Source organism: Anas platyrhynchos, chromosome 10 (assembly GCF_047663525.1).
Source record: "Anas platyrhynchos isolate ZD024472 breed Pekin duck chromosome 10, IASCAAS_PekinDuck_T2T, whole genome shotgun sequence".
Taxonomy (NCBI): Eukaryota; Metazoa; Chordata; class Aves; order Anseriformes; family Anatidae; genus Anas; species Anas platyrhynchos.
Window position 1 is genome coordinate 7,099,143 of NC_092596.1, and position 24,330 is coordinate 7,123,472.

The following is a 24,330-nucleotide window of genomic DNA, read 5'->3' on the forward strand; positions in this document are numbered from 1 at the left end:
AGCTGGGGCTTTCTGGCATGTTCCTCATTTCCAACAGCCAGCTGACAAGATGTGAACAGTGCCAGTGTGAGAATTACCAAAGACGAAATAACTGAGGTAACCCCTGGACAAAGATGCTGGGCATGGATGGGCACGAAAGCTGGGGCAGCAGAAGCGAGACATGGAGGGATGGTGGTGCTGTATCTGTCCTCCCAGCTCTGCTTTGCACTTGTGGCTTCTGTGTGACCACCCAGAGCCAGGCTGGAAGCCACCTGAGATGCCATGGGAGCATCCGTCCCAGCCGGAGCAAGAGGAGTTAAACCCAGCGTCTCACCCGGCTGTAAAAAAAAAAAAAAAAAAAAAAGAAAAAAAAAAGACAACAACTCTTTAAAAGACAACAACTCTTTCGAACACCCCGAAGCTAAAGATTTAGGAAGGCAGCCCCAGCCAGCCCCTGCACCGTGCTGCCGGGGCACGTCCCGCGCTTGATGTGCACTTACATAAGGTGCGCGGTCGCCCGCAGCGCCAAGCGTGCCGCCGCCTCTGTCGGCAGGAGAAACTTGGGTTTTTTCATTAGAAAAAATGAGTACAAGGTCTTTTTCTTTTTTTTTTTTTTTTGCTATGCAACCCTGCCTTCCTGCTTGGCCTCCTGTGCCCACCTCCCAGTGACCGCTCCAACCTTCGCCCTTCCAGCCGCGCACGCGGGCAGAGCATGGGGTGAGCCTTGCATCGCCTTTCCTGTGGCAGAGGCTGGCGTGCTGTTGGCCAAGGGCTTGTGTTGACCAAGAGCATGACCTTGGCCAGACAACAACGATGCCGGCAGTTTTGGGAGGCTATTAAGGGGCTTTGGTCCGTGATGTGGGCTGTACTCCTTCCACCAAACCTGGGCAGCCCATGAACGCACCTCTAAGTGCCCTCAGTGATAAGAGGCTCCTCCGGGGGAAAACAAACGAACTAACTAACAAAAAACACGGAAATTTTGGGGGTGTCAGGGCTCTATAGGCACCTCTGCCCCTCCTGGCTGCTGGCTGATCCAGCGGTGCAGCACCAAGCCCCCACGGCCCCGAGCGCAGGCTCCTCCCAGGGCAGAGACTTTTGTGGGCAGGCTGAGGGTTTAGGGCAGGTGGAAATCAGCAAAATGTGGGGATTTAAGCTGTTAAATCGCTTTATGAGCTCGAGAGGTTTTACAGCCACAGAGTTGGCTGTGAAACCATTCACCCAGTGGGTGCAGTCACCGGGGGCTCTGCCTAGTGGCATGGGCATGGGCTGGGTTTGGGGCAGCACTTCTCCTATGGCTGGGCTGCAGAAGAGATTTCTTTCATTTAACCCCCCCCATAAGCCATCCTCATAGGGCACTAAGGTCAAAAATACAGTTTGAAGAGCTTCATCGGCTTCAGCTGTGACTGCAGACCCCCAGGCTTGCACAAGGAGCCACAGGGCAGTGGCTGCCTTCCTCCAGCTGCCTGCGGAGGAGCATCGGGGGACCCAGGGACCCAAGGCTGCTGGGTGCCACGGGCACCTTGGATCCTGCTGGCACACGTATGTGGGCTTCCTAAAATATGGGCAGGACAGCAGAGATGTGGCAGGGATGCCCTGTGGGAAAGAACAGGTAGGAGACGTCCTGGGAATGCGTGCTGAAGGAAGGGCAGGTTGAACAGACACCTCACAACACACCAGTATATTCTCCAGCTCATACAGGGACAGAAGTAAGAGAAGCACAGACCACGAGACCTTACAATGCATTAGCCAGCACAGATTAAAAAAACAGAAGGGTCAGAGGGGCATGCGGGGTGCGGAGCTATGTACAAGGCTCTCCTTTCTAACGGTGGGTGATGGGGAGGAAAATCTGACACAGCCGGGATGGAAGCTGCCTTCGGTCCTTGCTCTCACCCGAGTTAATCCTGGCCCTGCGTGCCTCCATCTCTCCATCTAGCCCGAGGGTTTTGCTGCTTGGACTGCCCGGATGGCCCAGACCTCAGGCACCAGATACAGGAGTGGAGGCGAGAGGTGCCCAAGGCACCGACGGGTCTCCTCCTGTGATTTTAAGGCAGATTTTGCAGGATGCTCCTGTCCCCGTGAGCGCACACAGCCACAGCTGTCGGGGAGGGCGGTGGAAAAGGAGGAGAGAAAAAGCTGAAAGCGGGGCTCGCTGGCCATTAGTCTGGTTTTGTGTTCCTCCTCTGGAGCTGCTGGCTCTGGCACAGCCTCTGGACCTGGCGCACCAAAGGGGGAGGGGAGGGGATGGGTCTCTGGAAGGGGCAACAAGCTCCGGCTGTGGCCTGTTTAAAAAGACGTTTATTAGCTGTAAACCTCTGTTGTGACGTATAGAAAACTGGGAAAGGAGCGGGAGGTCGATCAAGTTTGAATCCTGGTGAGAGTTTTCCTTAGAAAAAATGGTTAGAGGAAAAAAAAAAAATAAAGGCGACTTTGAAATCAAAACTGTCCCAAGAAAAAGCGTTTCTGCTAGTTAAACGCCTTCAACTAGAAGAGCTTTTTCTTTTTCCTTTACAAACGTAGTGCATCTGCAATCACTGAGAATTACAGTCTGGCTAGAAAAGGGCCTGTGCTTGGGCTTGTGGAGGATGCTGGTGGCGATCGCGCATGCCGGCGCGTCAGATGTGTGCTTCGGAGGCAGGGCAGCCCGGCAGCAGCTCGCCGTTCACCACCGCCTCGGGGGCCAGCATCTTGTCCTTGCCGGAATCCAGGCGCTGCTTCTGCAGCATCCTCTGGTGGACCAGCGGGACGACGGAGAGCACCAAGCCGCCGACGATGGGGGGCACTCCGGCGAAGTAAAAGGCCGCGTGGTAATTCCCGAAATAATCATTGAAGTATCCTGGGGGAGAAGCATAACGGCCGTTATCCGTCTTATTTTGGCAGGACAGGACAAAGTCAGACGCATGCAAACAGTCCTGGATGCAAGCTGAGCAGGCACCCTCGGAGAATAACACATTGCTATTTATTGGCACTGGAAAAAATCCTTCCGCTGCAGGATGCGGGATGCAGGATGCCCTGCGCAGCCCACAATAGACTTTTTCCATTGCTTAAGAAATTCCCTAAATTCTTTTCCCTGCTCTCCTGGCCATGAGTCATTTCTGGCCAATTTTTATCTCGGCTTCCGACAGCAATCAGTTAATGTGGTCGCTCTGCTCTTGCTGACCCCTGCTTTCATCAGCACGGGGAAAGGCGCTGAGATACTGCAGGCTGTAGCCAGCAAGTTCAAAAGCTCTTACACCAAAACATCCCCAGGGGCAAAAACAGCCACAAACATCTGCTCCCTCCCGACATCTGGGCCCGGCGGTGACACCAACCTGCTATCGGCGTGCCCGCGGTCATGGGCACGGCCATCAGCCCCATCAGGTACCCGATGGCCTGGGACGCCTGCATGGGCCCCACCAGCTCAAAGGCGATGGGGGCCATGATGGTGGTGAAGAAGCCGTCGCAGAGGCCGAGGAAGAGGCAGATGACGATGACGGCCTCGAACCCTCTGCACTGCGGGACCATCATGCACATGATGCCGAACAGCACGAAGGATGCCACCTGGGGAGACAAAATGGGCACGGCGTTGGGGGACAGGATGAGTGGGGTAGGTGGGCACGAAGCCACTCTGCACCATCCCGACCGTCACTGCAGACTGTCTCCTCGGTCAGGAGGAAGGAAGGCTCCCGAGCATGTAGCACAAAGACTTCAGATGGGGCAAGTCACAGAATCACAGAATCACAGAATTTCTAGGTTGGAAGAGACCTCAAGATCATCGAGTCCAACCTCTGACCTAACGCTAACAGTCCCCACTAAACCATAGCCCTAAGCTCTACATCTAAACGTCTTTTGAAGACTTCCAGGGATGGTGACTCCACCGCCTCCCTGGGCAGCCTGTTCCAGTGCCTAACAACCCTTTCAGTAAGTCCTAACCCTTGTGTTTCTGAGATCCTCAGCTCTGCAGTCTTGAACAGGAGCAGTGACACCAGAGCCATCTGATCACTCTACAAGACCCAGGGAGAGAGGATCCACCAAATGCTTCACTAGAAGGAGCGACAAGCCCATGGCATTGAAGATGAGGCCACCCAAGGGCAGACAAGTGTCTTTGCCCAGTGCCAGCACTGGGACCATCTCCCTGCCCCATGCCAGGGTGGCTTCTGAAGGCTACTTCAGAAGTCTTCCCGTCCTCTGGGCTCCCATCCAAGACGGCCAGACCCAGATTTTGCACTTCTTGTGCTATGAGCTGCAAGGGTGTTAGCTAATGGTCTGTAAATGATGGTTCCTCGTGGTGTTAATGATGATGTGGCGATGTTACCCCCAGCTGCAGCAGCCACAACGTACCTGCAGGTAAATCTTCTTCAGCCCCGGAATGCAGTCACCAATGCGGCCTGAAACCAAGCGCCCCAGCCCGGACATGGCTCCGAGGCAAACGGGGAGAATCCAGTCCTTTTTGGTTTCTTTAAATTCCTTCTCCACGTATTTGACCTGGGATGGACAGAAGGACATAAAGATGTGAATCCTCCGTTAATTCATCTCAGCAATGGGCAGGACTTTGCCTGCAGCAATTTCTTGGTTGCAAGGCCTTTGGTGGCTCTGTCCCTGCTCCTGCCCATCTCCACCTTCCCACCACCTCCTCACCCATTCTAAAAAGCCAAGGCTCTTACCAGGTGCATGTAGGGCACAAAATACCCCAAGACAGCCGTAGCGATCCCAAAGGCCCAAATCCGATAGGTCTTTCTCCGGAAAACCCTCAAGTTGAAGTACTTGCGCATCTGGGACCAGCACTGCTGCCGCAGGCTCCGGCTGCCCGGCTTCTCCTGCCCATCGTGCTGAGAGTCACAAGAAGGCGGCAGGATGGGCCGGTACGTCATGGACAGGAATATCTGGATGAGCATTAAGGCACTGAGGACTTGGAAAGTGTGCGCCAGCCCGATGGCCTTCCCCACCATCTTCAGGAAGAAGGGCAGCGGCACGGAGATGAGGCAGCTGCTGCCGGCCACAATGCCGTTGGCCAAGCCAAGGCGGCGCTTGAAGTAGTGGCCGAGGATGACCAGCGAGGGCTGGAAGGCGAAGGAGCTGCCGCAGCCGAAGAGGATGCCATAGGTGAAGTAACGCACCTCCAGAGACCTGGTGGGAAGAAGACATCAAGGTGGGCACGGCACAGGGATGAAAGGAAGCTGTGCCACCCCCTGCAAGCCCTTGAGTCAAGACCGAGGGCTCGCATGCCACCGGTGCTGCATGGACAGGCTGGCCTTGAGGAGCTTATTCCCCAGCCAAAGCGAGGATTATCCTCGTTGCACAGCTGGCACATTAAAACCTCCGGGAAAATGAAGTCTGGCTGGGGAGTACTTTCTGCGCAGAGGAGAAGGCAGCAGCCAACCTGCCTGCCTCGGGAAGCTGACCTGACTTGAATGTTTTTTTTTAAAGTACTGCGAGCAAGATTTTCTAAGGTAGGCAGGGGGTTATTTTTAGCTACAAATCCTTTTTTTTTTTTTTTTCCACTGAAACAACTAATTGAAAACATTCTGCACCCAGTGTTTCAAAGCAGAAGGCACCAACCCTGGTTATTAGGCACTTAGGGAGGGAACATCACGTTTCTGCCCAGGCTCCAGGCTCCTTAATTATGTTCTTCTTCTTTAAGCTCCTCTGGGAGCTTCAATTAGGCAGTTAATAGATCTCATTTGTACCTTACGGAGGTGGCTGTGCTTGAGCAGGGAGCGACGTAGCTGCTCTGCAGAGCAGGTGGAAAGTCTGAGAGCCTTTGGAAGCAGCCGCTTCCCGGGGGCCAGCCTGGTTTTCCCAAGAGAAGCAGCAAAGAAAGGAGCCCAAAGTCAGGCAGTGGCTGCACCCCTGAGTTCCCATCAGTTTCTGGCCAGATGGAGGATTTGCTCTCATCCCTGTGCAATACATTCGGCTGCAAAAGTCTGCCATGGGAGGAGGGTGTGAGGGAGAGGTTTGGGCAAGTGATGCTGCGTGAAGGGGGTCTTCACTCTGACACCCAGGGCTGCTCATGAGAAATACAGCGTGCTGCTCCTGGAGCAAGCGAAAAGACAGCAGCCCGGATCTAACAGAGCAGTTCAAAATTGAGCAAATGTTTACAAGCACATCATTTCTTCCATGACAAGCTCGTCTCCATAGCTGGCCAAGCAGAACGGGGAACATGAAAGCTGTACCCAGCGGCTCAAAGACAAACGGCTGTCATGAAAGGCAATTTCCAGCTACTCCAGGGCAAAGCCACATCAGAAAACCCATCCCCGGAGCCAGGCAGGCAGCTGGGCTGCCTCCGACCTCCCACGCACCAGCCCTGGCCACCTCAGCTGGGTCACACCAGCTTTGGTGCTGCAGCTAAGCTGATGTGTTGGATAAGTGGAGACAAATGCCGCCGGTCCCATCTGCTCGCCGTTGATGCTGAGACACCCCTGCATGGCTGTGCCAAAGCCAGGCTCCTTCCAGCCTTGCTTCTCATCCTGGATGTCCCACCCTGCTTGCTGGGAACGGCCCTGGATGTCCCAGCTGCTCTCCGGTGGGAAGGGCAGCACCATCACCCTCGGACCAAGAGGTCTCCCGTGGATAACGAGGTCTCCTTGGAAGAGTTCTCCCATGGCTAACCAGGTCTCCAGGGATAAGGTCTCCCATGGATAATGAGGTTGCCTTGGAAGAGGAGGTCTCCTATGGGTAATGATGTCTTCTAGGACTATGTCTCCCATGGATAACAAGGTCCCCACGGGTAATGAGGTCCCCCCTGGGTAATGAGCTCTGCTGGGAGGAGGAGACCTCCCTCCAGCAGCTGCCCCTCGCTGGCACTCACCAAGAAAGGTGAACCCAGCAAGATTTCTTCCCTCCCGAGGCGCAGCGGCTCTGGGGTGGCTCAAGCTGGCCCTTCATCCTCAGCCCAACAGCAGATGTACCCACAACACCCAGCCCCATGCCCCAGAGAGTCCCCAGATTTACAGGGATGTGTCCCCGCTGTCCTGCCCCTTCCCAGGGTGGCAGGGACCCCAGGCATCCCCCGTGCCCGGAGCAAGGGCACCAAGCAGGGCACAAAGGAGCCGGCGTCCCAGGGTGGGAGCAGAGAGCGGGCGGCACGCCCTCTGTGAAACTAGCCTGTTTTTGCTTTGAAAACCACTTCTTGGAGCATTTTAATTAAAACAACATTGATCGGAGCTGAATTCAAACCCACGGAAACATTTTTATTCGGACAAGCTGGGGCGAACGATGCTCTGGGGGATGCCTCACGGTGCCTTTGAGGCTCCGTGTAAAAAGCCACGTGTAAAGGACACTGGGGGTGACCTTGTTTTGCTCTCCTGAAGATGCAAATGTGTCGGGTCGGAAAGACTATCACATCGCATCAGGTAGACCTGCCATCAAAACGCACATCGGCGAGCGCCTGCCCGGGGACATTCACGGTGAGCCCCTCGTTCGGGTAAAGCTCATTCTGTCTCATGCCAGGAGAGCTTGAAACCACAAAATCTGCCCCAAATGGCAGCAGCTAGGGGGGCTGGTGACAAAAAGGAGCTGGGAAGGGGCTGCCTTACTTGGTGAAGGAGCTGGAGAGGAGCCCAATGAAGGCGATGGCAGCTCCCAAGGCAGCCGTGGTCCTGCAGCCGATCCGGTCGGTGAAGATGCTCACGATGGGAGAGCAGAAGAAAATCATGCCCATGGCCAAGGAGCCGACCCATGCTAGGGAGAGAGAAGAAAGGTGAGGGCTGTGCATTGAACGAGGAGGAGGAGGAAAAAAAAAACAGGGCACGGAGCCCATCGGTGCCCAGCTTTGGGCCATTCGGATTTGGGGTCCTGGGTCACGGCCAGGCGCCACGGCTACCCGGCACCGCTCCCCAGCATTTCCCAACCTTCCCCCGAGCGTGCCGGGAGGCCTCCCACCTCCTTAGCGGGGTTTTCCCACCCCTCCCTGTCCCACCAGCAACAAGATGTACCCAAACACAGCAGGCAAGGCATGTCAATTAAAGGGCGGTTTTATATACAGAGCAAACGAGCAGCTGGTGATGCTGGCGTTATGGGAACCGGGTGTCAACAAGAAATGAAAAGCAGAGACGTGGCGGAGGCCGGAGGAAGGAGGAGGGCAGAGCAGGCTGGCACAGGGGGCCCACGTCTTCCAAAAGCTTCTGGAGGTGCGTGGGTCGTGCCAGGTTACGGCTCCTCCCTCCCCCGGTCGGACCCAGGAGATCCCTTCCAGGAGATCCCTGCCCACCTCCGGGGAAAATCTCCGTCTGTCTGCTTTAAGGAGATTTTATTATTCACAGATGATTTCAGCCCTGCCCTCCACCTTCTCTCTTTAATGGTTTCTGTGAGTGTTTTCGGGAGGAAAGGCAGGCTTTCAAGAAAAGCAATGTGGTGAGGAAAAAATCTCAGCCTGCCTGCGCCGAGGAGGAGCACGGGGAACATCCCGCACCCACGACGTGTTCCCGGCTGCTTTACGCCTTTTATTTTCCTTGCACCTCCACCGAGAGCTCTGCAAACCCTCTCAGCACACAACAACAGCCATGAGATCTCTGGAAAATGGCCGGGCCCCTATTAAAAGAAGCCCTCCCCGCACAAGAGGCCCCCCAAGCTCAGCCTTTCAAGGGGACCACACAGAGAAGCCCTCTCCAGCCTGGGAAGAGCCGACCCTTCCGAACTAATTGCAGGGCTCTCCAGGACCCAATTTACTCAAAACACACACAAAAAAAGAAAAGCTGAGGCCGGGCAGGAGCCCTGCTGCAGCGGGGGAGAGGGGCGGGAGGGCGGCCAAGATGGGAAGGGCTCGTTAACGTGGATAATGCGCTTCCCGAAATGTTCCTTCGGCTGCAGCCAAGGCAGTAAAACGCGAGATGGCCCCGTCATGTTTGAAGTTTGTTATTTTTGGAAATTGCTTTAAGAAACACGGAAATAAAAGCATAAAGCGAGTATTAAAATTTAAAGGGGCCAGATTCAGATCTTAATAACCCCCGAGATTTACATGCAAATAAGCAGGATCAATCTCTGGCCCAAAACACGCGCACTCACCTGCGGAGATCAAAGCGAGCCCGGGCGCGAGGCTCAGCGCCGGGCGCGGAACAGCCTCCGCGGATTTGTGTTCGTGAAAGGAGATAGCACTCAATTAAACCCGGTAAACAAAACAGATCCCCATGGCAAATTGCTCTACCTTTAGAGAAAGGGCTTACCACAAGCAATGAATAAAAATAGGTTTTGGTAATAACAGCGAGTTAAAATTAGCCAGAACAATAGCCCGGCTTCCAGAGGAGGCTGCAGCCTCCCCGGCACAGCCAGCCCGCGGCGAGGCCGTGGCCTCGGCACCTCGGCACGGGCAGCGGGGCTCGGTGGGGCTCCCCCCCCGTGCTACCAGACCAGGGCTTCTTGGTGGCACCAACCCCTTTTTGGCCCTGATCTGGAGGAACTCTACGGCTACAGCAGATCCTGAAAGAAATTACGGAGCGGGTCCAGCTCGGGATGGGGCTGGGATCCCCGGGATGTGAACACGAGCCCGATCAAGGCTTGGCGGAGGCTGGAGGGGCCGTGGCACGGCCGCTGCCTGCCACCAGCTGAAGGGGCTCTGGGGATGGTTGGGACACACGAAGAGCCCTCCGTGGGGCTGGTGGCCCGGTGCCCAGGCCTTGCCACCTCCCTTTGCTGGAGCAGAGGCGGTCATGGCAGCGAGACGAAGGCAAGGACCTGAGACGTGGCTCCCGAATCCCCCCCCGGTGCTGAGCTCATTGTTCCAGCCTTCACAAAAACACCATTAACAACGGTGCCGCGCGGCACTTTCGGCCGAGTCTATTTGTTCCTTTAAAAACGCCTCTCCAGGGAGACGAGAGGAAGGGACGTCGCTGGCGGCCGTGCTTCCCCGCTGACCCACATACCGCAGGCTGGGGGGATCAAGGGCCAGGAGGTGACCTCAGATCCGGCGCTGGAGGAAGTGTCTTCCCTCGCTTCCCGCGGCTTCTCCCGCTCGGCCGGGGATGGGGACGGGGATGGGAATAGGGGTGGGGATGGGCATGGCATGGGATGGCACAGGATGGGGATGGGGATGGGATGGAGATGGGCATGGGATGGAGATGGGAAGGGGTGGAGATGGGGATGGGGTAGCGATGGGATGGGATGGGATGGGATGGGATGGGATGGGATGGGATGGGATGGGATGGGATGGGATGGGATGGGATGGGGTTGGGGATGAGGTCAGGCATGGGCATGGGCATGGGGACATGCTGCAGAGGGTTGCCTTTCCCAGGTGCTTGGTGTTTCTTGCAGGACAGATGGGGCTACAAAGGTGATTCTGCTACCTCTCCCCACCTGCTCCACGTCTCCAATCAATAATTTCTCTGGTCGTGCTGGGCGGAGGTGCTCGCTGGGCACAGCAAGGCAAGTGGAGCCCTGCTGGCATGGCAAAGCTCACCACGAGTCCTGAAAGGCCTTCACGGCCCCACCTGGCTCGCGTTTTGGGTGGCCTGGGAGCTGCAAGCCCTTGCTGCACAGCTGACAAGTGCTGCCCCGAGCATCTGCAGCTGTTTGATCCCGCAGCCTGATCTGCGTCATCCTCGCATCCTCAAAGCCGAGCCTGACACGCTCCCAGCGTCCAGCCGGGAGGGTTTGGATAAAGGCAGACACGAAGCGAGGGCTGAGGAGGCCACCACCACGGGAGGAAAGGAGGGATGCTGCGCTGAGGGGCAGCAAAGCGAAGCTGACGAGCTGCTGGGCTCCTCGGCACGAGGCAGTAGTGCACTGGTGGCCCCACGTGCAGATAAAGCCAGATAAACTCATTAACGGTATGGCAAGCCCCGCTTGGTACCGTACCAAAAGCTCCAGAACAAAGTCCTCCTTTATCGTGGTTTTTCTTTTTTTTCCTTTTTTTTTTTTTTTTCCTGGCTTCTCCCCCTCCCTCCTTCCGTGCGCAACCCGCACACAAGCTGTAACTCGGGATGCAGGGAATTGCTCAGCCCCACAGCAATGCCTCGTGCGTGCCGTGCCGCATGCAGGGGACGTTTTAGCGAGGTCCCTGCCACCCCCTGTCCTTGCCCCGGTGGCTGCTTCGATCTCCTGCGACCACAGAGTGACAGAGAGCAGCCCGTGCGAACAAAAGTCCCAGCATTGTGGCCGTGTTAAGTGGGGATGGAGGCAGAGCTGTGGTTTGGCTTGGCGAGAAGCGGGCGCAGAGGGTTTTGGGCTGGGGGTATCTCCTCAAAGTGCACCTCGCTTCTAGGAGCCGTGCCTCGTGCCGGCCCCGAGCCATGAAGCTGTCCCAGGCTGGTGCAAGGCACGGGGTGAGCCTCGCTGCCTCCTCCCCAGCTGCAGCAGCAGCAGGACCCCGCGCTCCCCCCGGCACGCGGCTCCTTGTGAAACCCACCCAAACCCAACAACCAGCATGTGCTGCGCAGATGGGAACCGCCGGGCGCTCCTCTCGGCAGGCTGGGAAGGATTTTCTGCTCCGCGGCTCCTCCTGGCTTACCATTTTTGCGAGATGATTCACCTACCACACACTGAAGTCACCAAAACCCGTAGGAGCTACACTGGTGACAATCCTGTCCCGACAAGGGGAGAGGGATGCCTGAGACCCTGCGGGACCCCGCTGCCAGCAAAACCTCCCCCCCCCCGGGCCTCTCCGGCCCCTTCTGCCCAGCACTTTTATGAAAAGCAGACCGGCTCCATTTTAATGGGCCGAAAATGCCCTCCTCCCGCACGCGGAGCCAATCTGTAATTAGCCTTTCATGTAGGACGATGTTTATTCCTAGCGGGGTTTGTCTTGGCACGCTCGCTCCCTCTGAAAGGCGCACACATTGCAGGACTCGAGCCCTGCATTTCGGTCTCTATCTGCCTGTTAATACTCATTGTTCCCAAGCCCCTTTTCAAAGCACACCCAAGAGGAGAAAGACCCTATTTTTTTTTCTGAAAAAAGCCCTCTCCAGCACCAGGCACACCAGCAGTGAGTGCGGCCACGCTCACACACACACCCCGCTGCTGATGCAACCCCTCAGCGAGACCCGGGGCGCCTTCCTCTCTGCTTCCCATTTTTTATTTATGGATACAATTATTTATTCCTGACTTCGGTGCCCCTTAGATGTCCCCCCAAATCAACGCAGTGCAGGGAAGCGAGCCCCTGTGTTTATTTTGCAGCTCGTGCAGGGGGAAAGCGTGGTCCAGTGGCAGGGTTAGGGTCAGGATTTAGGGTTAGGGTTCAGGTTAGGGTCAGGGTTAGGGTTAGAGTCAGGGCCAGGCTGCTCAGCTCTCCCCAGCCCCCTGCACCCTGGCAGCTTGGGGTTTCCTCCAGGCCCCCGGCTCCTCACCACGTGTTTTTGGGGAAAAGGTCCGTGTTGCTGAGCTCAGACAAGTCCCAGAGCCAACGGCAATGATTAACTCCAGCCGGACGGCGCGGGTCAGCCGTGGCCCGGACACCAGCTGCTGCACGTCCGAAATTTTAAGCCTTTGGAAAAGCCGTGACCTGACCAAACTTCACCGGGCTGTGCCTAGGATTAACCTCTTCCTGCCCAAGGCCAGCCCCAGCCTGTGCACGGGGACCATCCAGCAGCCTGCTGGTGTGCACGGGGACCATCCCCAGGGGGACCCCTCCGCCTGTCCCCATCCCACAGACGCGTCCTCGCCTCCGAGCCCCCCGTGGCCACTCGTAACTGGGGGGCTCAGGCTGGTGTGCGGCTCCTGGGGCACAAACTGGGAGGACAGGGGTGGTGGAGCTGCAGGAATGTGCCCACTGCTTCGCCTCCAGACCACGGTGACAGCGAGAGAGGCGGCCGCCGGTCCAAGTCCTTCGGGGCTCTGAAATGCCGTGCGGCCGCGCTTCGTCCCCATGCAGGCGATGTTTCCTTTGCACAATTTGTTCCCTCAAAAATGACAGGGCTGGGAGAGGCCGGAGAACCACGCAACAACCCAGCAGGCTCCCAGCGGGTGGGGGGCAGAGGTCCCCGAGCCCCCACCCCCGGTTTTACCCTGCAAGGGGTAAAACAAAACTGGGACACCTGGGGCACAACCGACCTTCGGTGCCCCTGGATCACGGCCGGTGGCCCTCGGCTGTTCCATCCCTGGGAAACCTCCGTGCCCTTCCCGTGCCCCCAGCCAGCCCTGCCTGTACCACGCTCGGGAATCCTCTGCCTCCCGCTGGGAGGATGGGCTGGAGGAAGGATGCTTTTTTCCGGACTGGAAGAGACAGAAAAGCTCTCCTCCCTGCCAGATTTCTCCCGAGCCATCTTCTGTTTCCCATTAACGGTGAGAAGAAACCCTCGGCTTCGGCCCCGCGCTCCTCCCAGTGCAGCTCCCAGGGGCGCTTGTCAACATCCCAGGAAAAAAAAGGCGAATGCAAACCAGCCGGGCAGAGAAAAACACCCTCCCTTTTTTCAAAGGGAAAACAAAGAGGCTGGGGAGAATAAATGGAGGCAAAACACTGGGCTTTGCACAGGCTCACAAAGATCTTTTCCCCCCCTGGTCGAGTGCTTGACAGCCTTCAACCCCCTGGAGAGCTGCGGGCAGCGATGGGACAGGAACAGCCCCAGCTTGGCATCAGCCCCCCTCCAAGGAAGAAGACTCCAAAAATCTTCCCCCAAAACACCCCTCCAATCTTCCCAGATGAAAGGAGACACCTCTCCATGTGTCCCCCCCGGGGAGTGGGGGGGGGGCTGATGAATAATTAAATGCCCCTTGCCCCCCTCCTCCAGCAGCTCTTGCCAAACCTCACCCCGCCGGCGATGCGCCCGCACCCCTCGACTTGCCGAGGCGATTTTCAGCTCCCGTCCTGCCTCCCAAAACACTTGCAGCCCCTCGGCTCGCCCTCGGTCCACAGCAATATCTGGTGCAGAAACACTGCTCCGGGCCCCCCCCCCCGGCGGGGGCACCCACGCGCTGGGTGCCTCCTCCCTGCACGGAGCCGCCCTCCAGAGGAGAGCGCAGCCGAAATATTTCAGCTATGTTCCTCGGTTGCCTACACCCAGCGAGGCCCCGATTTGTCCGCCCAAGAAACGACGATAGACGTGGCTGTAAATATGAAAGGGAAAGTCTAGGCGGCGGCAGCAGCTGCTGCGGGTGCTTTCCAAAGGCTCTCCCCCCTCTCCCCTCCGTGGCTTTTAGCTCGTTTCGCCCCTGAGCTTGGCTCGTGGTGAGATGAGGCTCGGAGAGCTGCCGGTGACGCGGGACGGCGCACGGTGATGCTGGCCACATTGGGGATCCTCCATCAGGTCTCTGCTATGGGGCTAATAGGTTAAAAGGTGGAGAGGTATTAAGGGAAGGTGTTTGGGAGCCATGTCCGTGCTGCAAAACCACTGCTGGGTGGAAGATGTGGCCTTGAGGACGCGGCTTCCTCCACCTGTGCCGGGCGGTTTCTGCCTTGTCCCCAGCGAGGCGATGCTGACGCCTCTGGCTCGTGCTCCTACAGCCCACTGCTGGGGAAAAAAATCCCCCGAACGACGCAAAGCTGGCGTGTTATCGCTAAACCACACAGCCAGAGGCCAAGAGGGGTAAAACTTCCCCGCGATTTTAATCTCCTGGAGTTTCCTGACATTAAAGCAGGCGTTTGAGAACACCTGGGTATCTCGGAGAAATACGACTGGGCTGCAGTTACGCAAATCCGATAGCTGAAGGAAAGCGAAGAGCAGCAATATATAGGGATTTGATTTTGATTATTATTATTTTCAGCAAGGAACAGGTTATACCCCTTTGCCAATGGGGTGTTACTTTTGGCTGACCCGCTCTCATCTGGAAGTTTTCCAGACGTGGGGACGCACGCATCGAGGTGCATATCCATACCCCTGTGCGTCCCGGCACACATCCCCATGGATATGGCCCTGCCCAGAGCAGGAACGGGGCCGAGGGGACGTGGGGACAGCCCGGGCAAGTCCAAGTGCCTCGGCAGCAAAGTGCCTCCAGCCGGGCGGAACGCGAGCGCACCGGCGTGGAGTTTTGCTGCATCAAGGGCTTTTTTTTTCGGTGGGAATAAATAACCGAGCAGGTCAATGAAGGGTTCCGTCAGGCACCGGGGAGGTTTTGGTCCTCCTCCAATTCGGGTTCAAAAGCTGTAGATCCTACCTCTGCGCAGGAAAATGGCATTTTGGGGTTGGTGCAAGAAACAAAGAGCAAATTCTCCTATCCCAGCAGGTGGACGTGGGGCTGACAGTGGTGGCCAGCCACTAAGCAGCCGCTCAGCTTCTTTTCCAGCCATTTATCTGCCACTTCTCCCACGGAAATCACCCCTGCCCAACCCCAACCAAAGGGAAGAGCAAAGCCCAGTGGCTGCAGCTGTGCAGAGCTGATGCTCTCCAGGATTTGGGGGCAAGGAGGGACGATGCAGGGCACCGTGGGGCTTTCCCATCCCACTGATGAAAAGCTGGGAGCGAGGAGAGGCTCTGCTCACCTTGCCAAATCCACCCAGGCCACGGCGAGCCCAAGGAGAGTGCAATGGGATGGGTGATGGGGGAGCCGGTGCTCGGGAGCCCCCCGAGCTGCCACCGGTCCCACTGGGACGAGGGCTCGGGACCGGTCGGAGCGGCTGGGAGATTACAGGAGACATTTACAGAGCCGGGGAGAGCCTCCCCCTTCTGCCTGGATTGATGATGAGACCAATACCGGCAGCTTCTCGCTCAACCTGTTCGACCATCGGGGCCGAGCCAAAACTTTACTCATTCATAAGAAAATGTGCGAGGAGATTGCCTCGTCACCAGCCCTGACGAATGGGGAAAACCACCAGCAGCCCACAGCTCGCACACCGCTGCCTTTCAAGCCCTCTATCAAGTTCCTGAATTGAAATGCTCCCAACAAAGCAGGGGAGGGAGCGAGGCATGGCTGGCACACCCCTGTGAGCCGCCACCCCGGCACGGCCACCAGGAGGGAAAAGGATCCCCGAAATCCAGCCCGGGGCTAATCCTATCCAAGGTGCAGCCAGAGAGGGTTAATAGCCAACCGCAGGGTTCAGATCAGGACCCGAAGTGCCTCTACTCGCGGCTGTTTGCTTTACGGTTTGCTTGATGAACTGAAGCAGGGCAGAGTTTAATAGCTTAAAAAAAAAATAAAAAAAATCCACCGTGATTTTTTAGCTTTTGGCGATCCATGTAATTTTGTGCGATTCTCTCTTAATTAAGGCCCTCTCCCAAAACACAGCACGAAGCCAAGCAGCAGAGCTGGAAAACGAGAGGCAGGGCCCAGGGGATGGGCCACAGCGCTGTCCCTTGTCCCCAGGTGTTCCTGAACATCACCACGTCCCTCGTGGTGCAGAAGGCAGGATATAGGAGCAGATCTTCTGCTCTTGGTACCCAACACAAGCCTCAAAGACAGAAAATCCGTGGGCTGGGCAATGCAGCAGGCGATGCCCATCCTGGTGCAGGGGCATCCCCAAGCGCCGGGCCCCGCCGAGTTAATTTTGAAAAAAATAAAAATAAATAAAAATCACACAACACAGCTGGTATTTACCCCTCGGCAGCACCGTATCTCGCTAGTGCTCCGCTAATATTACACGCCGCAATTAAACGATAAAGCTCTAATTGCCTTATCTGAGGGCGGCGAGGCAGTGCTGGCCGGTGCCGCGTGTGCGCAGCCGCGGCGCTGGCGGCATCCCTGGGGGGTGGCATCGCAGCGGGCATCTTAAAGCCAGATAAAAGCCCCTTCTGAGCAGGGGGACACAGCAAGGAGGGGCTGTGAACAGCCAGGGCGCGGCACGTCTGGACACGGGGCTGGGACCGTGCATTTTGGCACACTTGGCTGCAGCAGCCAAATCGTGCCACTTGGTTTGGAGGTGCCAAGCGCCAGCATCACGGCACGCAGAGAGAAGCAGCAGAAGCAAACCTTGGTGCTTCATCCCCGCCTACATCCCCTCTGAAAGAGCCCTGCAGAGCCGCACCATCCTTTCCCGAAAGGTCGTCCCCGTTTATTTAGGTTTCCAGGTTTGGTGTCACCTGAATCCCGACTCTTGCCATTTTTCACCCATTTCCCCACTCGCTCCCGGCGCCCACCCGGACCCCATGAGCAGCCCCGAAAGCCAGCGGGGGCCCTGTGCCCACCTCGCGGGGCTGGGTGCTGCTGGGGCCCAGCCACAAGAAAGGCCGATGCAAATCGCATCGTTAGCATTCTTTCCGTTTTAATAACCCAAGGTGTTACCAGCAACAGTGTTGCTGATTTTTATCTCCGCAGCGCCCTTTTAAGAGCTCCAATTTGTTTTTCTTGGAGATCTCGTTTTGTTTTATTAAAGCTGACACCGAGAGGGAAAGGAGACATTCTGGGCCCAGAACAAAAATATCCCGTTTAAATACCACGTATTATTTTCTTGGAAACACTTCTCCTTTGACTTTAATTAAGCTCTCCCCGGGCTGGCGAGCTTGGCGTGCCTGGCTTTACAACCAGCTTAATCCCCGGGCAGCCCCCCACCCCCTAGAGCTCCCTGCTTCCATTGTTTACATAAACCTCAAGAAATAAACGCGTTTTTGCTAAAATACACGGATTAATAGCTGGCTCGAGGTCAAGGACGCCTTGACGTGGCCTCTTCGCCACCGGCCCACCCGTGGAGCAAGCGCGCAGCCCTGGACGCCCCGCTGCCTCCTCACTCGTGGCTCTGCCGTAGCCAGAAAAGCAGCTTTTCTGGCTTTGGGATTATTTTGGGGGGGTTCTAGGAAGGGATGGGGAGAGCTCTGCCTGGTGCCAGGCCATGATAAAGGGCGGATGGTGCCCAAGTGCGCCGTGTTGCTGCTGGGCTCATGCAAGCGCGCAACGGCGATTGCAAAGCAAAAGCGCTCCCGAGTTGGGAAATCCCAGGAGGGAGCTTGTCCGGGCACCGTGGCGTGCATGCCCATTAGGTAATTACCGTCAATCTTTAATCACGGGCGGTTTTCTCTGCCGGACCCGAGGCTGGGGGTGCAGCGGGAGCTGCCGATACGTTCGGGTTGCTCCAGCATCGTTCAGCCAGCCCCAGCGCCCGCTCGCCGCAGCCTTGCCGAGGGTTTATGGAAACCCGCCCGCCCAAACGCCCGGCAAGTACCAACATCCCCCCGGGAGGGAAGGATTTCACCTCCCTTCCACGTGCAGGAGCTGCCGGCACGGAGATTAAGGCCAAGAGCCTGAAACAAAAGCTTTGTTTTGGTGCCCGGCGCGACATGTCCAGAAAATTACAAAAAAAATAAAAAAAAAGGGAGGGGATTTTGGGGACGCTGCTTGCCGGGGGCCATGTGCCTCGTCCCCAGGGGACCACGGGGGTGCCCTGGATGGGGTCATCCAAACATGCAAACCCAGAGCCAAAATGAAACAGAAAGAGGGGAGAAACGGGGTCCCGTGACACCAAGGCGTGCTGTTGCCATCCCTTGCGTCCTGCTCTGCTGTGGGTTTGCAGACCCAGTGTCCCAGGGCAGCGTTTCCCAAAGCCCCAGGCACCGTCCCCATCTTGAGGTGAGGTGTCCACGCTGGGACACGGTGCCAGGAGCCGCTCTGATGGCCACCAGAGCATCACGGTGCCATCCTCTGCTACTCCCGTGCCCGCCCGGGTGGCTGCTGCCCAAAACGAGCCCCGGCGGGGTAAAACTCTCGCCCAAAAACAACCACGACCTGAAGGTGTCCTGCAAAGGGAGGGCGCACGGTGAGGCTTCACCCCTAAATCACGCGTGGGGGGGGTCTATGGGTTAAACCCCAAAAACCCAGAGGCCTGACGACGAGCCAGGTGCTCCGCGGGGAGCTGCTGCCCGCGGTCCGTGCCCGGCACCGGCAGGACCAGTTGTGCGAGGCGCCGGGGGAAGAAGAAGCGATCCCGAAGCGCTCGCACACGAAAAGCGTGTTGCAGCAATGCCGGGCACACGTCACGGGCGTTTTGCAACCGCCCCGACTGCCTTTGGGGTGGATGCACGGAAATAGCCCGGCGTGAACCGAGCTGCTGCCGCGGTGCCGCTGCCCGCCGGCGATGCCCAGCCCAGCGCATGCCCCGCTGGGCAGGGAGAGGTGCCAAGAGCAGCATCGCCTTCCCCGGGAGCGGGGAGTGATCAATCCTTCGAGGAAGAGGAGGAGAAAAGAGCAGCAAGCAGCGAATGCCACGGTGGGGGCAGCTCGGCTGCAGGTGTTGCAGCAGCACGTGGCTGCCGGAGCACTCGGCTCCGGGAGAAACCCCTCTGGGCACGCTGGTTCCTGGGGGACACCGCTTTGGGAGCCCCCCCATGGGGTCGTGGTGAGACCCTGTGCCCCCCAGCACCCACCCCGGCCCTGCGCATCGCCTCCTCCCCGGCCGCCTGACACTCGAGCCGCTGACATTAGCCGAGCACCCGCTTTGGCAGAGCTCCCGAGGAGTCACCCGGAGGAGACAAAAAAAAAAAAAAAAAAAGCAAAAGGTTACCCGGCGCCTGGTGCTGACGGATCCCAATCCCCTGAAACAAACAGCCCCGGCTGCTGCGGCTCCCTCTGGGATTAGCTCCCCGTTAGCTGCTGCCCCCCGTGCCCCTGCAGGAATTTCCCCTTGGCTGCTGCAGGTCACAAAACCGCCCTCCAGGCGCTCCCCCGGCACAGCCGGGTGGAAATCCAGGCTCACCCTTCGTCCCAAGCACCCTGAGGGGCCCAGGAGGGGTCCGGCAGCCCCCGTTTCATCCCCACCAGCTCTGGTGGTCTCCTTCGCACCAAGTGGGGGGCCAGGAGCACCTCTCCTACCAGGATGCTCAGCCTGGGGAAAAAGGGGGCTCGATGTCCCCATATCATTGTCCATGAGTTACAGGAGCACAACAGAGACTGGAGAACTCCCTCGGCTGGCTGCTGGAGGATGAGGGTGAGGTTTGGAGACCTGGGTGAGGTTTGGAGACCCGGGTGAGGTTTGGAGGCCACGGGTGAGGTCTGGAGACTCGGGAAGCCCCCAGCATGTTCTGGGTGTGTGTGGCAAGTGACGGCCACCAACAGTTAATAATAAAAGTGCCAAATCGTGCAGATTTGGGTAAGGAGGCGACAGCCCAAGTGAGCCCTTCAGGAGCCCTCCCAGGAGCCAGCACCCATCTCAGACGCATTTCCCAGTGTGTAAGCACGGGTAAGGCTGCCGGCCCCGACCCCAAAGCCCGGAGCAAACACCTGGGGAAGATGCCTTCTGCAGCAGCGGGCTAAATAAAGTGCACTTCGGTGGCGGCCGCTCCCATCCAGCCTCCTCCAGGCTGCGGAGCACTGCTAAAATTAATTAGGACCGCTTCCAAGAGCTACCTCCTGTGATTTACTCTCCCCGGGGTTTCCCTCGTGGAGGCGGCTCCAGCAGCGCTCGCTGGCCCCGGGGCTCCTGGAGCCCCAGAGGAGGCCGTGCTGGTTCCTCCTCCTGCTCCCTCCTTATTTCAGCTTTATTTTGTCGCGAAACGAGCTCACGCCTTCTCACTGAGCCTCCTCGCTCCGCTACGGCTTCAAACCAGCCCCTGCCAGCCGGGCTCGCCCCCCCTGGGGACACAAAGCGGGGCGTCCCCCAAGCAATTCCCCGTGAAACCGGTTGGGAAGCCGGGTAACGAAGATGACACCCGGCCAAACCTGGCTGGCATCGGCGAGACCGAGGAGCCGAGGGCTCCGGCAGCCTGCGCTCCCCGGCTGGGGCCGGGCTAAAGGGGGGGAAAGCTGCTCCCCCCGTCCCCACGCACGCACGGGCAGGAGGAGGAGGCTGCAGGACGCACAGCCGCACGCGCAGGGGCTGCGGCCGAGCCCGAGCAGCTCCTCCGAGCGCCCGCAGCTCCCATTTTGAGCAATCGGAGCCCGAAAGATTAAGCAAAAAAGGGGGAGTTAATCTGTAGCTCGGGTATTGACACGACGCGGAGGAGGGGAGAAAAAGGAGATCGATGACAATGTTAGCGGGGGAAAAAAATATAAACCCGCGTGATCCTATCTCAGGTGCCTGGCCCCAAAATTAGCGGGTGGAAAAAATATATAAATCAGTGTAATCCTCTCCAGACCCTAAAGCTGCCTTGGTGCCTTCAGTGCCCGGGCTGGGGCCGGCGAGCACCGCAGGGCACCCAGCGAACGCCCTCAGACATCACCCAGCACCTCTCCGCAGAGGAGAACGGGCTTTTTCCTGGCTCGTGTGCAAGGTTGTTGTTGTGTTGGTTTTCAATCCCGGTGTCAGCGAGCCCTCTGCCTCCCCCCAAAAGGAAAACAAAGCCGAAAGCACAGAGTGTGCCTTGCGAAAGTCCCGGCTGGGGCTTCACGCTGCGAGGGGGCACGGCGGTGGTCGCGGCGGCCGCGTGTTTACAGCCACCTCGCGGTTATATTCCTTCAAACAAAGCAGCGTATGCATTCAATGCATTGTTGGGAGAGGGTTTGTTTGCACAGCCTGACCCCAAACCTGAACTCCGTGGATCCTGCGTCTCTCAAGATCAAACGCGAGAAAACGTGACCAATGCAAACAAGGAATAAACCTTGATAATTATAGCCGTGCGCTGGGGCGGCTATTGTTTGGTTCAGACTAGTACCCGCTTCAGCATAAACATAACCCTATTTTTAAAGGGATGCTGGCTGGCCGGCGGCGGGGCTCTCCCTCAGCTCCCTCTTGGGCACAAACCCACCCGCTTGGGAGCAGAGGGGGGCTCTGGGGATGCAGCCCCCGGGGGGCTGAAGGACAAAGCGAGGCGCTCGGGGCCGTGCTGGGTGTCGGGGCGGGATGGGGCCGGCGGGTCCCCATCGCGTCCCCCGGTTCTGCGGGGGACAAAGGGGGACCCTGGAGCTCGGCCACCCACCGCTCGCAGCCATCGGGAGCAGATGGATGCTGGGGAACAGACAGACAGACAGACAGGCAGACAGACAGCACCGGTCTTTTCAGGAAGGCCGTATCACTCCGGTGCTTGGAAAGGAGCTCCAACACTTTTCCTGATTATGTTTGCACGCAAACGACCGCCGCGGGGAAATTATGCAACCCTGTGCAGGGAGGGACAGCGGCAGGGGAAGGAAGGGCTCGGGGGGCCCTGCTCCGTGCCCCCCAACCCCCACGGACCCCCCAGCCCCACGGATTTACCCCGAAACCCGCGGCACGACGAGGTGGGACCCGCCGGCCCTGCGCAGACCCCGCCGCACCGAGGTTATCAGCGGCCTCTTCGTTAGGCGCCCAGACCTGAATGCATATTCGTCACCCAGGCAATTTAATTACCGAGCCTGGGTTCACCTCGCACGCCCACACGCCTTTCTTTTTCGAGGCCTCCGTGCGGTCATAGCCATAAATAAATAGATCTCGGGAGCAGGAGGCAGATGCTGTCTCCTCCGAACCCCGTCTTGGGCACGCAGCTGGGAAACCACCAGAGCTCGCAGTATTTCATCTCTTTTGTTCCAACTTCTGCAGCTCCCTGCCTCAGGCTCTCCAGATAGGATCACGGGGAGCAGGAAACGGCGCGCTGCGCGATGAGCTTCCCGGGGATGGCACGCACAAGGCGCAGGCACACACACACACACACACGGGCATCAATCACGGGAATTACAATCGTCCACACGTTCCCAGCTCCCTGCCACACCGCCGCTGCCCGTCGGCTCTCTGGTAACAGCCCCACGGGGTTAATTCTGCATCCCCGGGGTTAATTCTGCATCCCCAGGGTTAATTCTGCATCCCCGGGTGCAGCCCAGCGTTGCTTTCCTCCTTGTGCGCCCAAAGCTGGGGTCACCGGTGCGCGGGGCGGCATGGGCAACAGGGGTGCCCAAAATTCAAGTTTGAGCCCCTTGACATCCCCTGGATAGCCCTAGCCTCATCCAGAGTGATGGCAAAACCACGAGCACTTGTCCCTACCCAGGGAGCTGGGCCAGGGTGCCCAGCACGGGGACGGAGGTGACCTGCTCCTGGAGGATGCCGAGCCCCGGGACGAGGCAGGTGGCCCCTCGGGGACCCCTGGCCTGCCACCCTGCAGCCGGGGTCCCTCTGCCAACCCCACTCGAGCAGCAGAGACACCAAAATGAGACACATCCCCGTGCACAGCGGTAACACCAGCTGGTTTCTGGTCCCCCCAAAAGGCACCGTTTGGGGACGAGGCCCCGTGGCAGCGCTTCGGGACCCGCACGCAGCGGGTGGCCGCGGCTTCGAGGAAGCGTGGCTGCCGGGCAGATGCTCTCCCACCCCGATCCCGATCCCGATCCCGGAGATAGGGCAGGCAGGCAGCCCAGAAAACCCACACCGAGAAGCAAGAGGCAAACCCAACGAGCGGGCGGGCGGCACACGCCGCCTGCTCCTCACCCCAAAACGTGGGGCGGGCGGGCCGGGGTGCGGGCACGCTTTTCGGATGAATTACTTTGAATTGAGTGCGTAGTAGCTTAGAAACACATGACAGTGCCGGAGATAAATATAGCAAGGAGGGCAGGGATGGCGGGGGCAGGGAGCAAGCACAGTTCAATGCCTCCAGCCGAGGCTCCGGGGGGGGCCGGGATGGGAAAGGGGTCGGGAAAGGGGTCGGGCAGGGGGTCGGGCAGGGGGTCCCGTACCTGTTTTAAACTCCAGCGCGGGGTCGTTCTCGCCCTCGCCCAGGTCGCTCTGCAGCATGGTGTAGATGATCCCGAAGGAGTTGTGGATGCCGAAGATGGAGCCGTTGCACCAAGCGGCGGCGAAGACCACGACCCAGCCGAAGCCGCCCTCGGGGGGCTGGAAGGGCGCGGCGGCCCCGCTCCCGGCCCCGTTCCCGTTGCCGTTCCCATTCCCGGTCCTATTCCCGGTGCCGTTCCCGTTCCCTTCCCCGCTGCCGGTGCCGTTCCCGGTGCCGGTGCCCGGTTCCCCCTCTCCTCCCGCCGCCCCTCTCTGCGCCATCGCGGCCGCGCTCCGGCCGCCGCCCGCCGCCCGCCTGCCCCGCAGCCGGTCCCAAATGCCCGCCGGCCCCCCCGGCCGGCCCCCCCGCCCGCCCCCTCCTGCCGCAGCCTCCCTCCCCGCCTCCCCTCCTCCGCCGCCTCCATCCTCCTCCTCCTCCTCCATCGCCCCAACCCCGGCCCCTACCTGCGCTCCCCCCCCCGCCCCTCTCAATCTCCCCTCGCGCCCCCCCCCGCCCGGCCCTTTCTGCCCCCCCGGCCCACCCCAAAACCCCCCCAGCCCTCCCCGGCCGGGGTCCCCGAGGGGTTCAGGGGTGGCCCCGGGTCCCGCCGCCGCCCCGCATCGCCCAGCGCCGCCGCCACCGCATCCTGCGGCGGGCACAGCCCCGGGGCGGGCCCCCGCCAGCGCCGCCCCCCAGCCCTCCCCTGAAGTGGGGCAGCACCGGGAGGCTGTTGTGTTGTGGGGTTTTGTTTGTTATTATTTTTTTTGGGGTGGTGGGAGAGGAATAAAGGATCCGGGGGGGAGCCCCTCGCCCGGCAGGTGAAGGCTGCTCAGGGGGCTGGGAGATACGGGGCGGCCTCGAGGGGTTGGGGGGGGGTCCCCAAAAAGCCGGCGGCTCTTTGGCTGTGCGCCCCTCAATCCCCACACGCCGCCCTGTTTTTACGCAGGGGATTTTTCTTTCTCATTGACGCCCCCGATTT

The 24,330-nt window shown here is 58.9% G+C and overlaps 1 protein-coding gene across 1 annotated transcript; it reads right to left on the minus strand.

Annotated features, from left to right (window-relative positions):
- Positions 1 to 575: 575 nt before the first annotated feature.
- SLC16A2 (solute carrier family 16 member 2) lies at positions 576 to 23,809 on the minus strand. The gene is made up of 6 exons (XM_027465361.3): positions 23,314 to 23,809; positions 7,491 to 7,635; positions 4,620 to 5,082; positions 4,297 to 4,440; positions 3,288 to 3,516; positions 576 to 2,812 (listed from the first exon to the last, which is right to left on the minus strand). The coding sequence occupies exons 1-6, from the start codon at positions 23,792 to 23,794 to the stop codon at positions 2,592 to 2,594; spliced, it is 1,683 nt and encodes a 560-aa protein (XP_027321162.2). The 5' UTR covers positions 23,795 to 23,809; the 3' UTR covers positions 576 to 2,591.
- Positions 23,810 to 24,330: the final 521 nt, after the last annotated feature.

Bases quoted from the DNA above. Each gene is read 5' to 3' on its own strand.
- SLC16A2 (XM_027465361.3), bottom strand. From the start codon at position 23,794: ATGGAGGAGGAGGAGGAGGATGGAGGCGGCGGAGGAGGGGAGGCGGGG. The intron at 7,636-23,313 runs GTACGGGACCCC...CTCTCTCCCTAG, and splicing joins CGCGCTGGAGTTTAAAACAG to CATGGGTCGGCTCCTTGGCC. The intron at 2,813-3,287 runs GTTGGTGTCACC...CTTCTCCCCCAG, and splicing joins CGCGGGCACGCCGATAGCAG to GATACTTCAATGATTATTTC.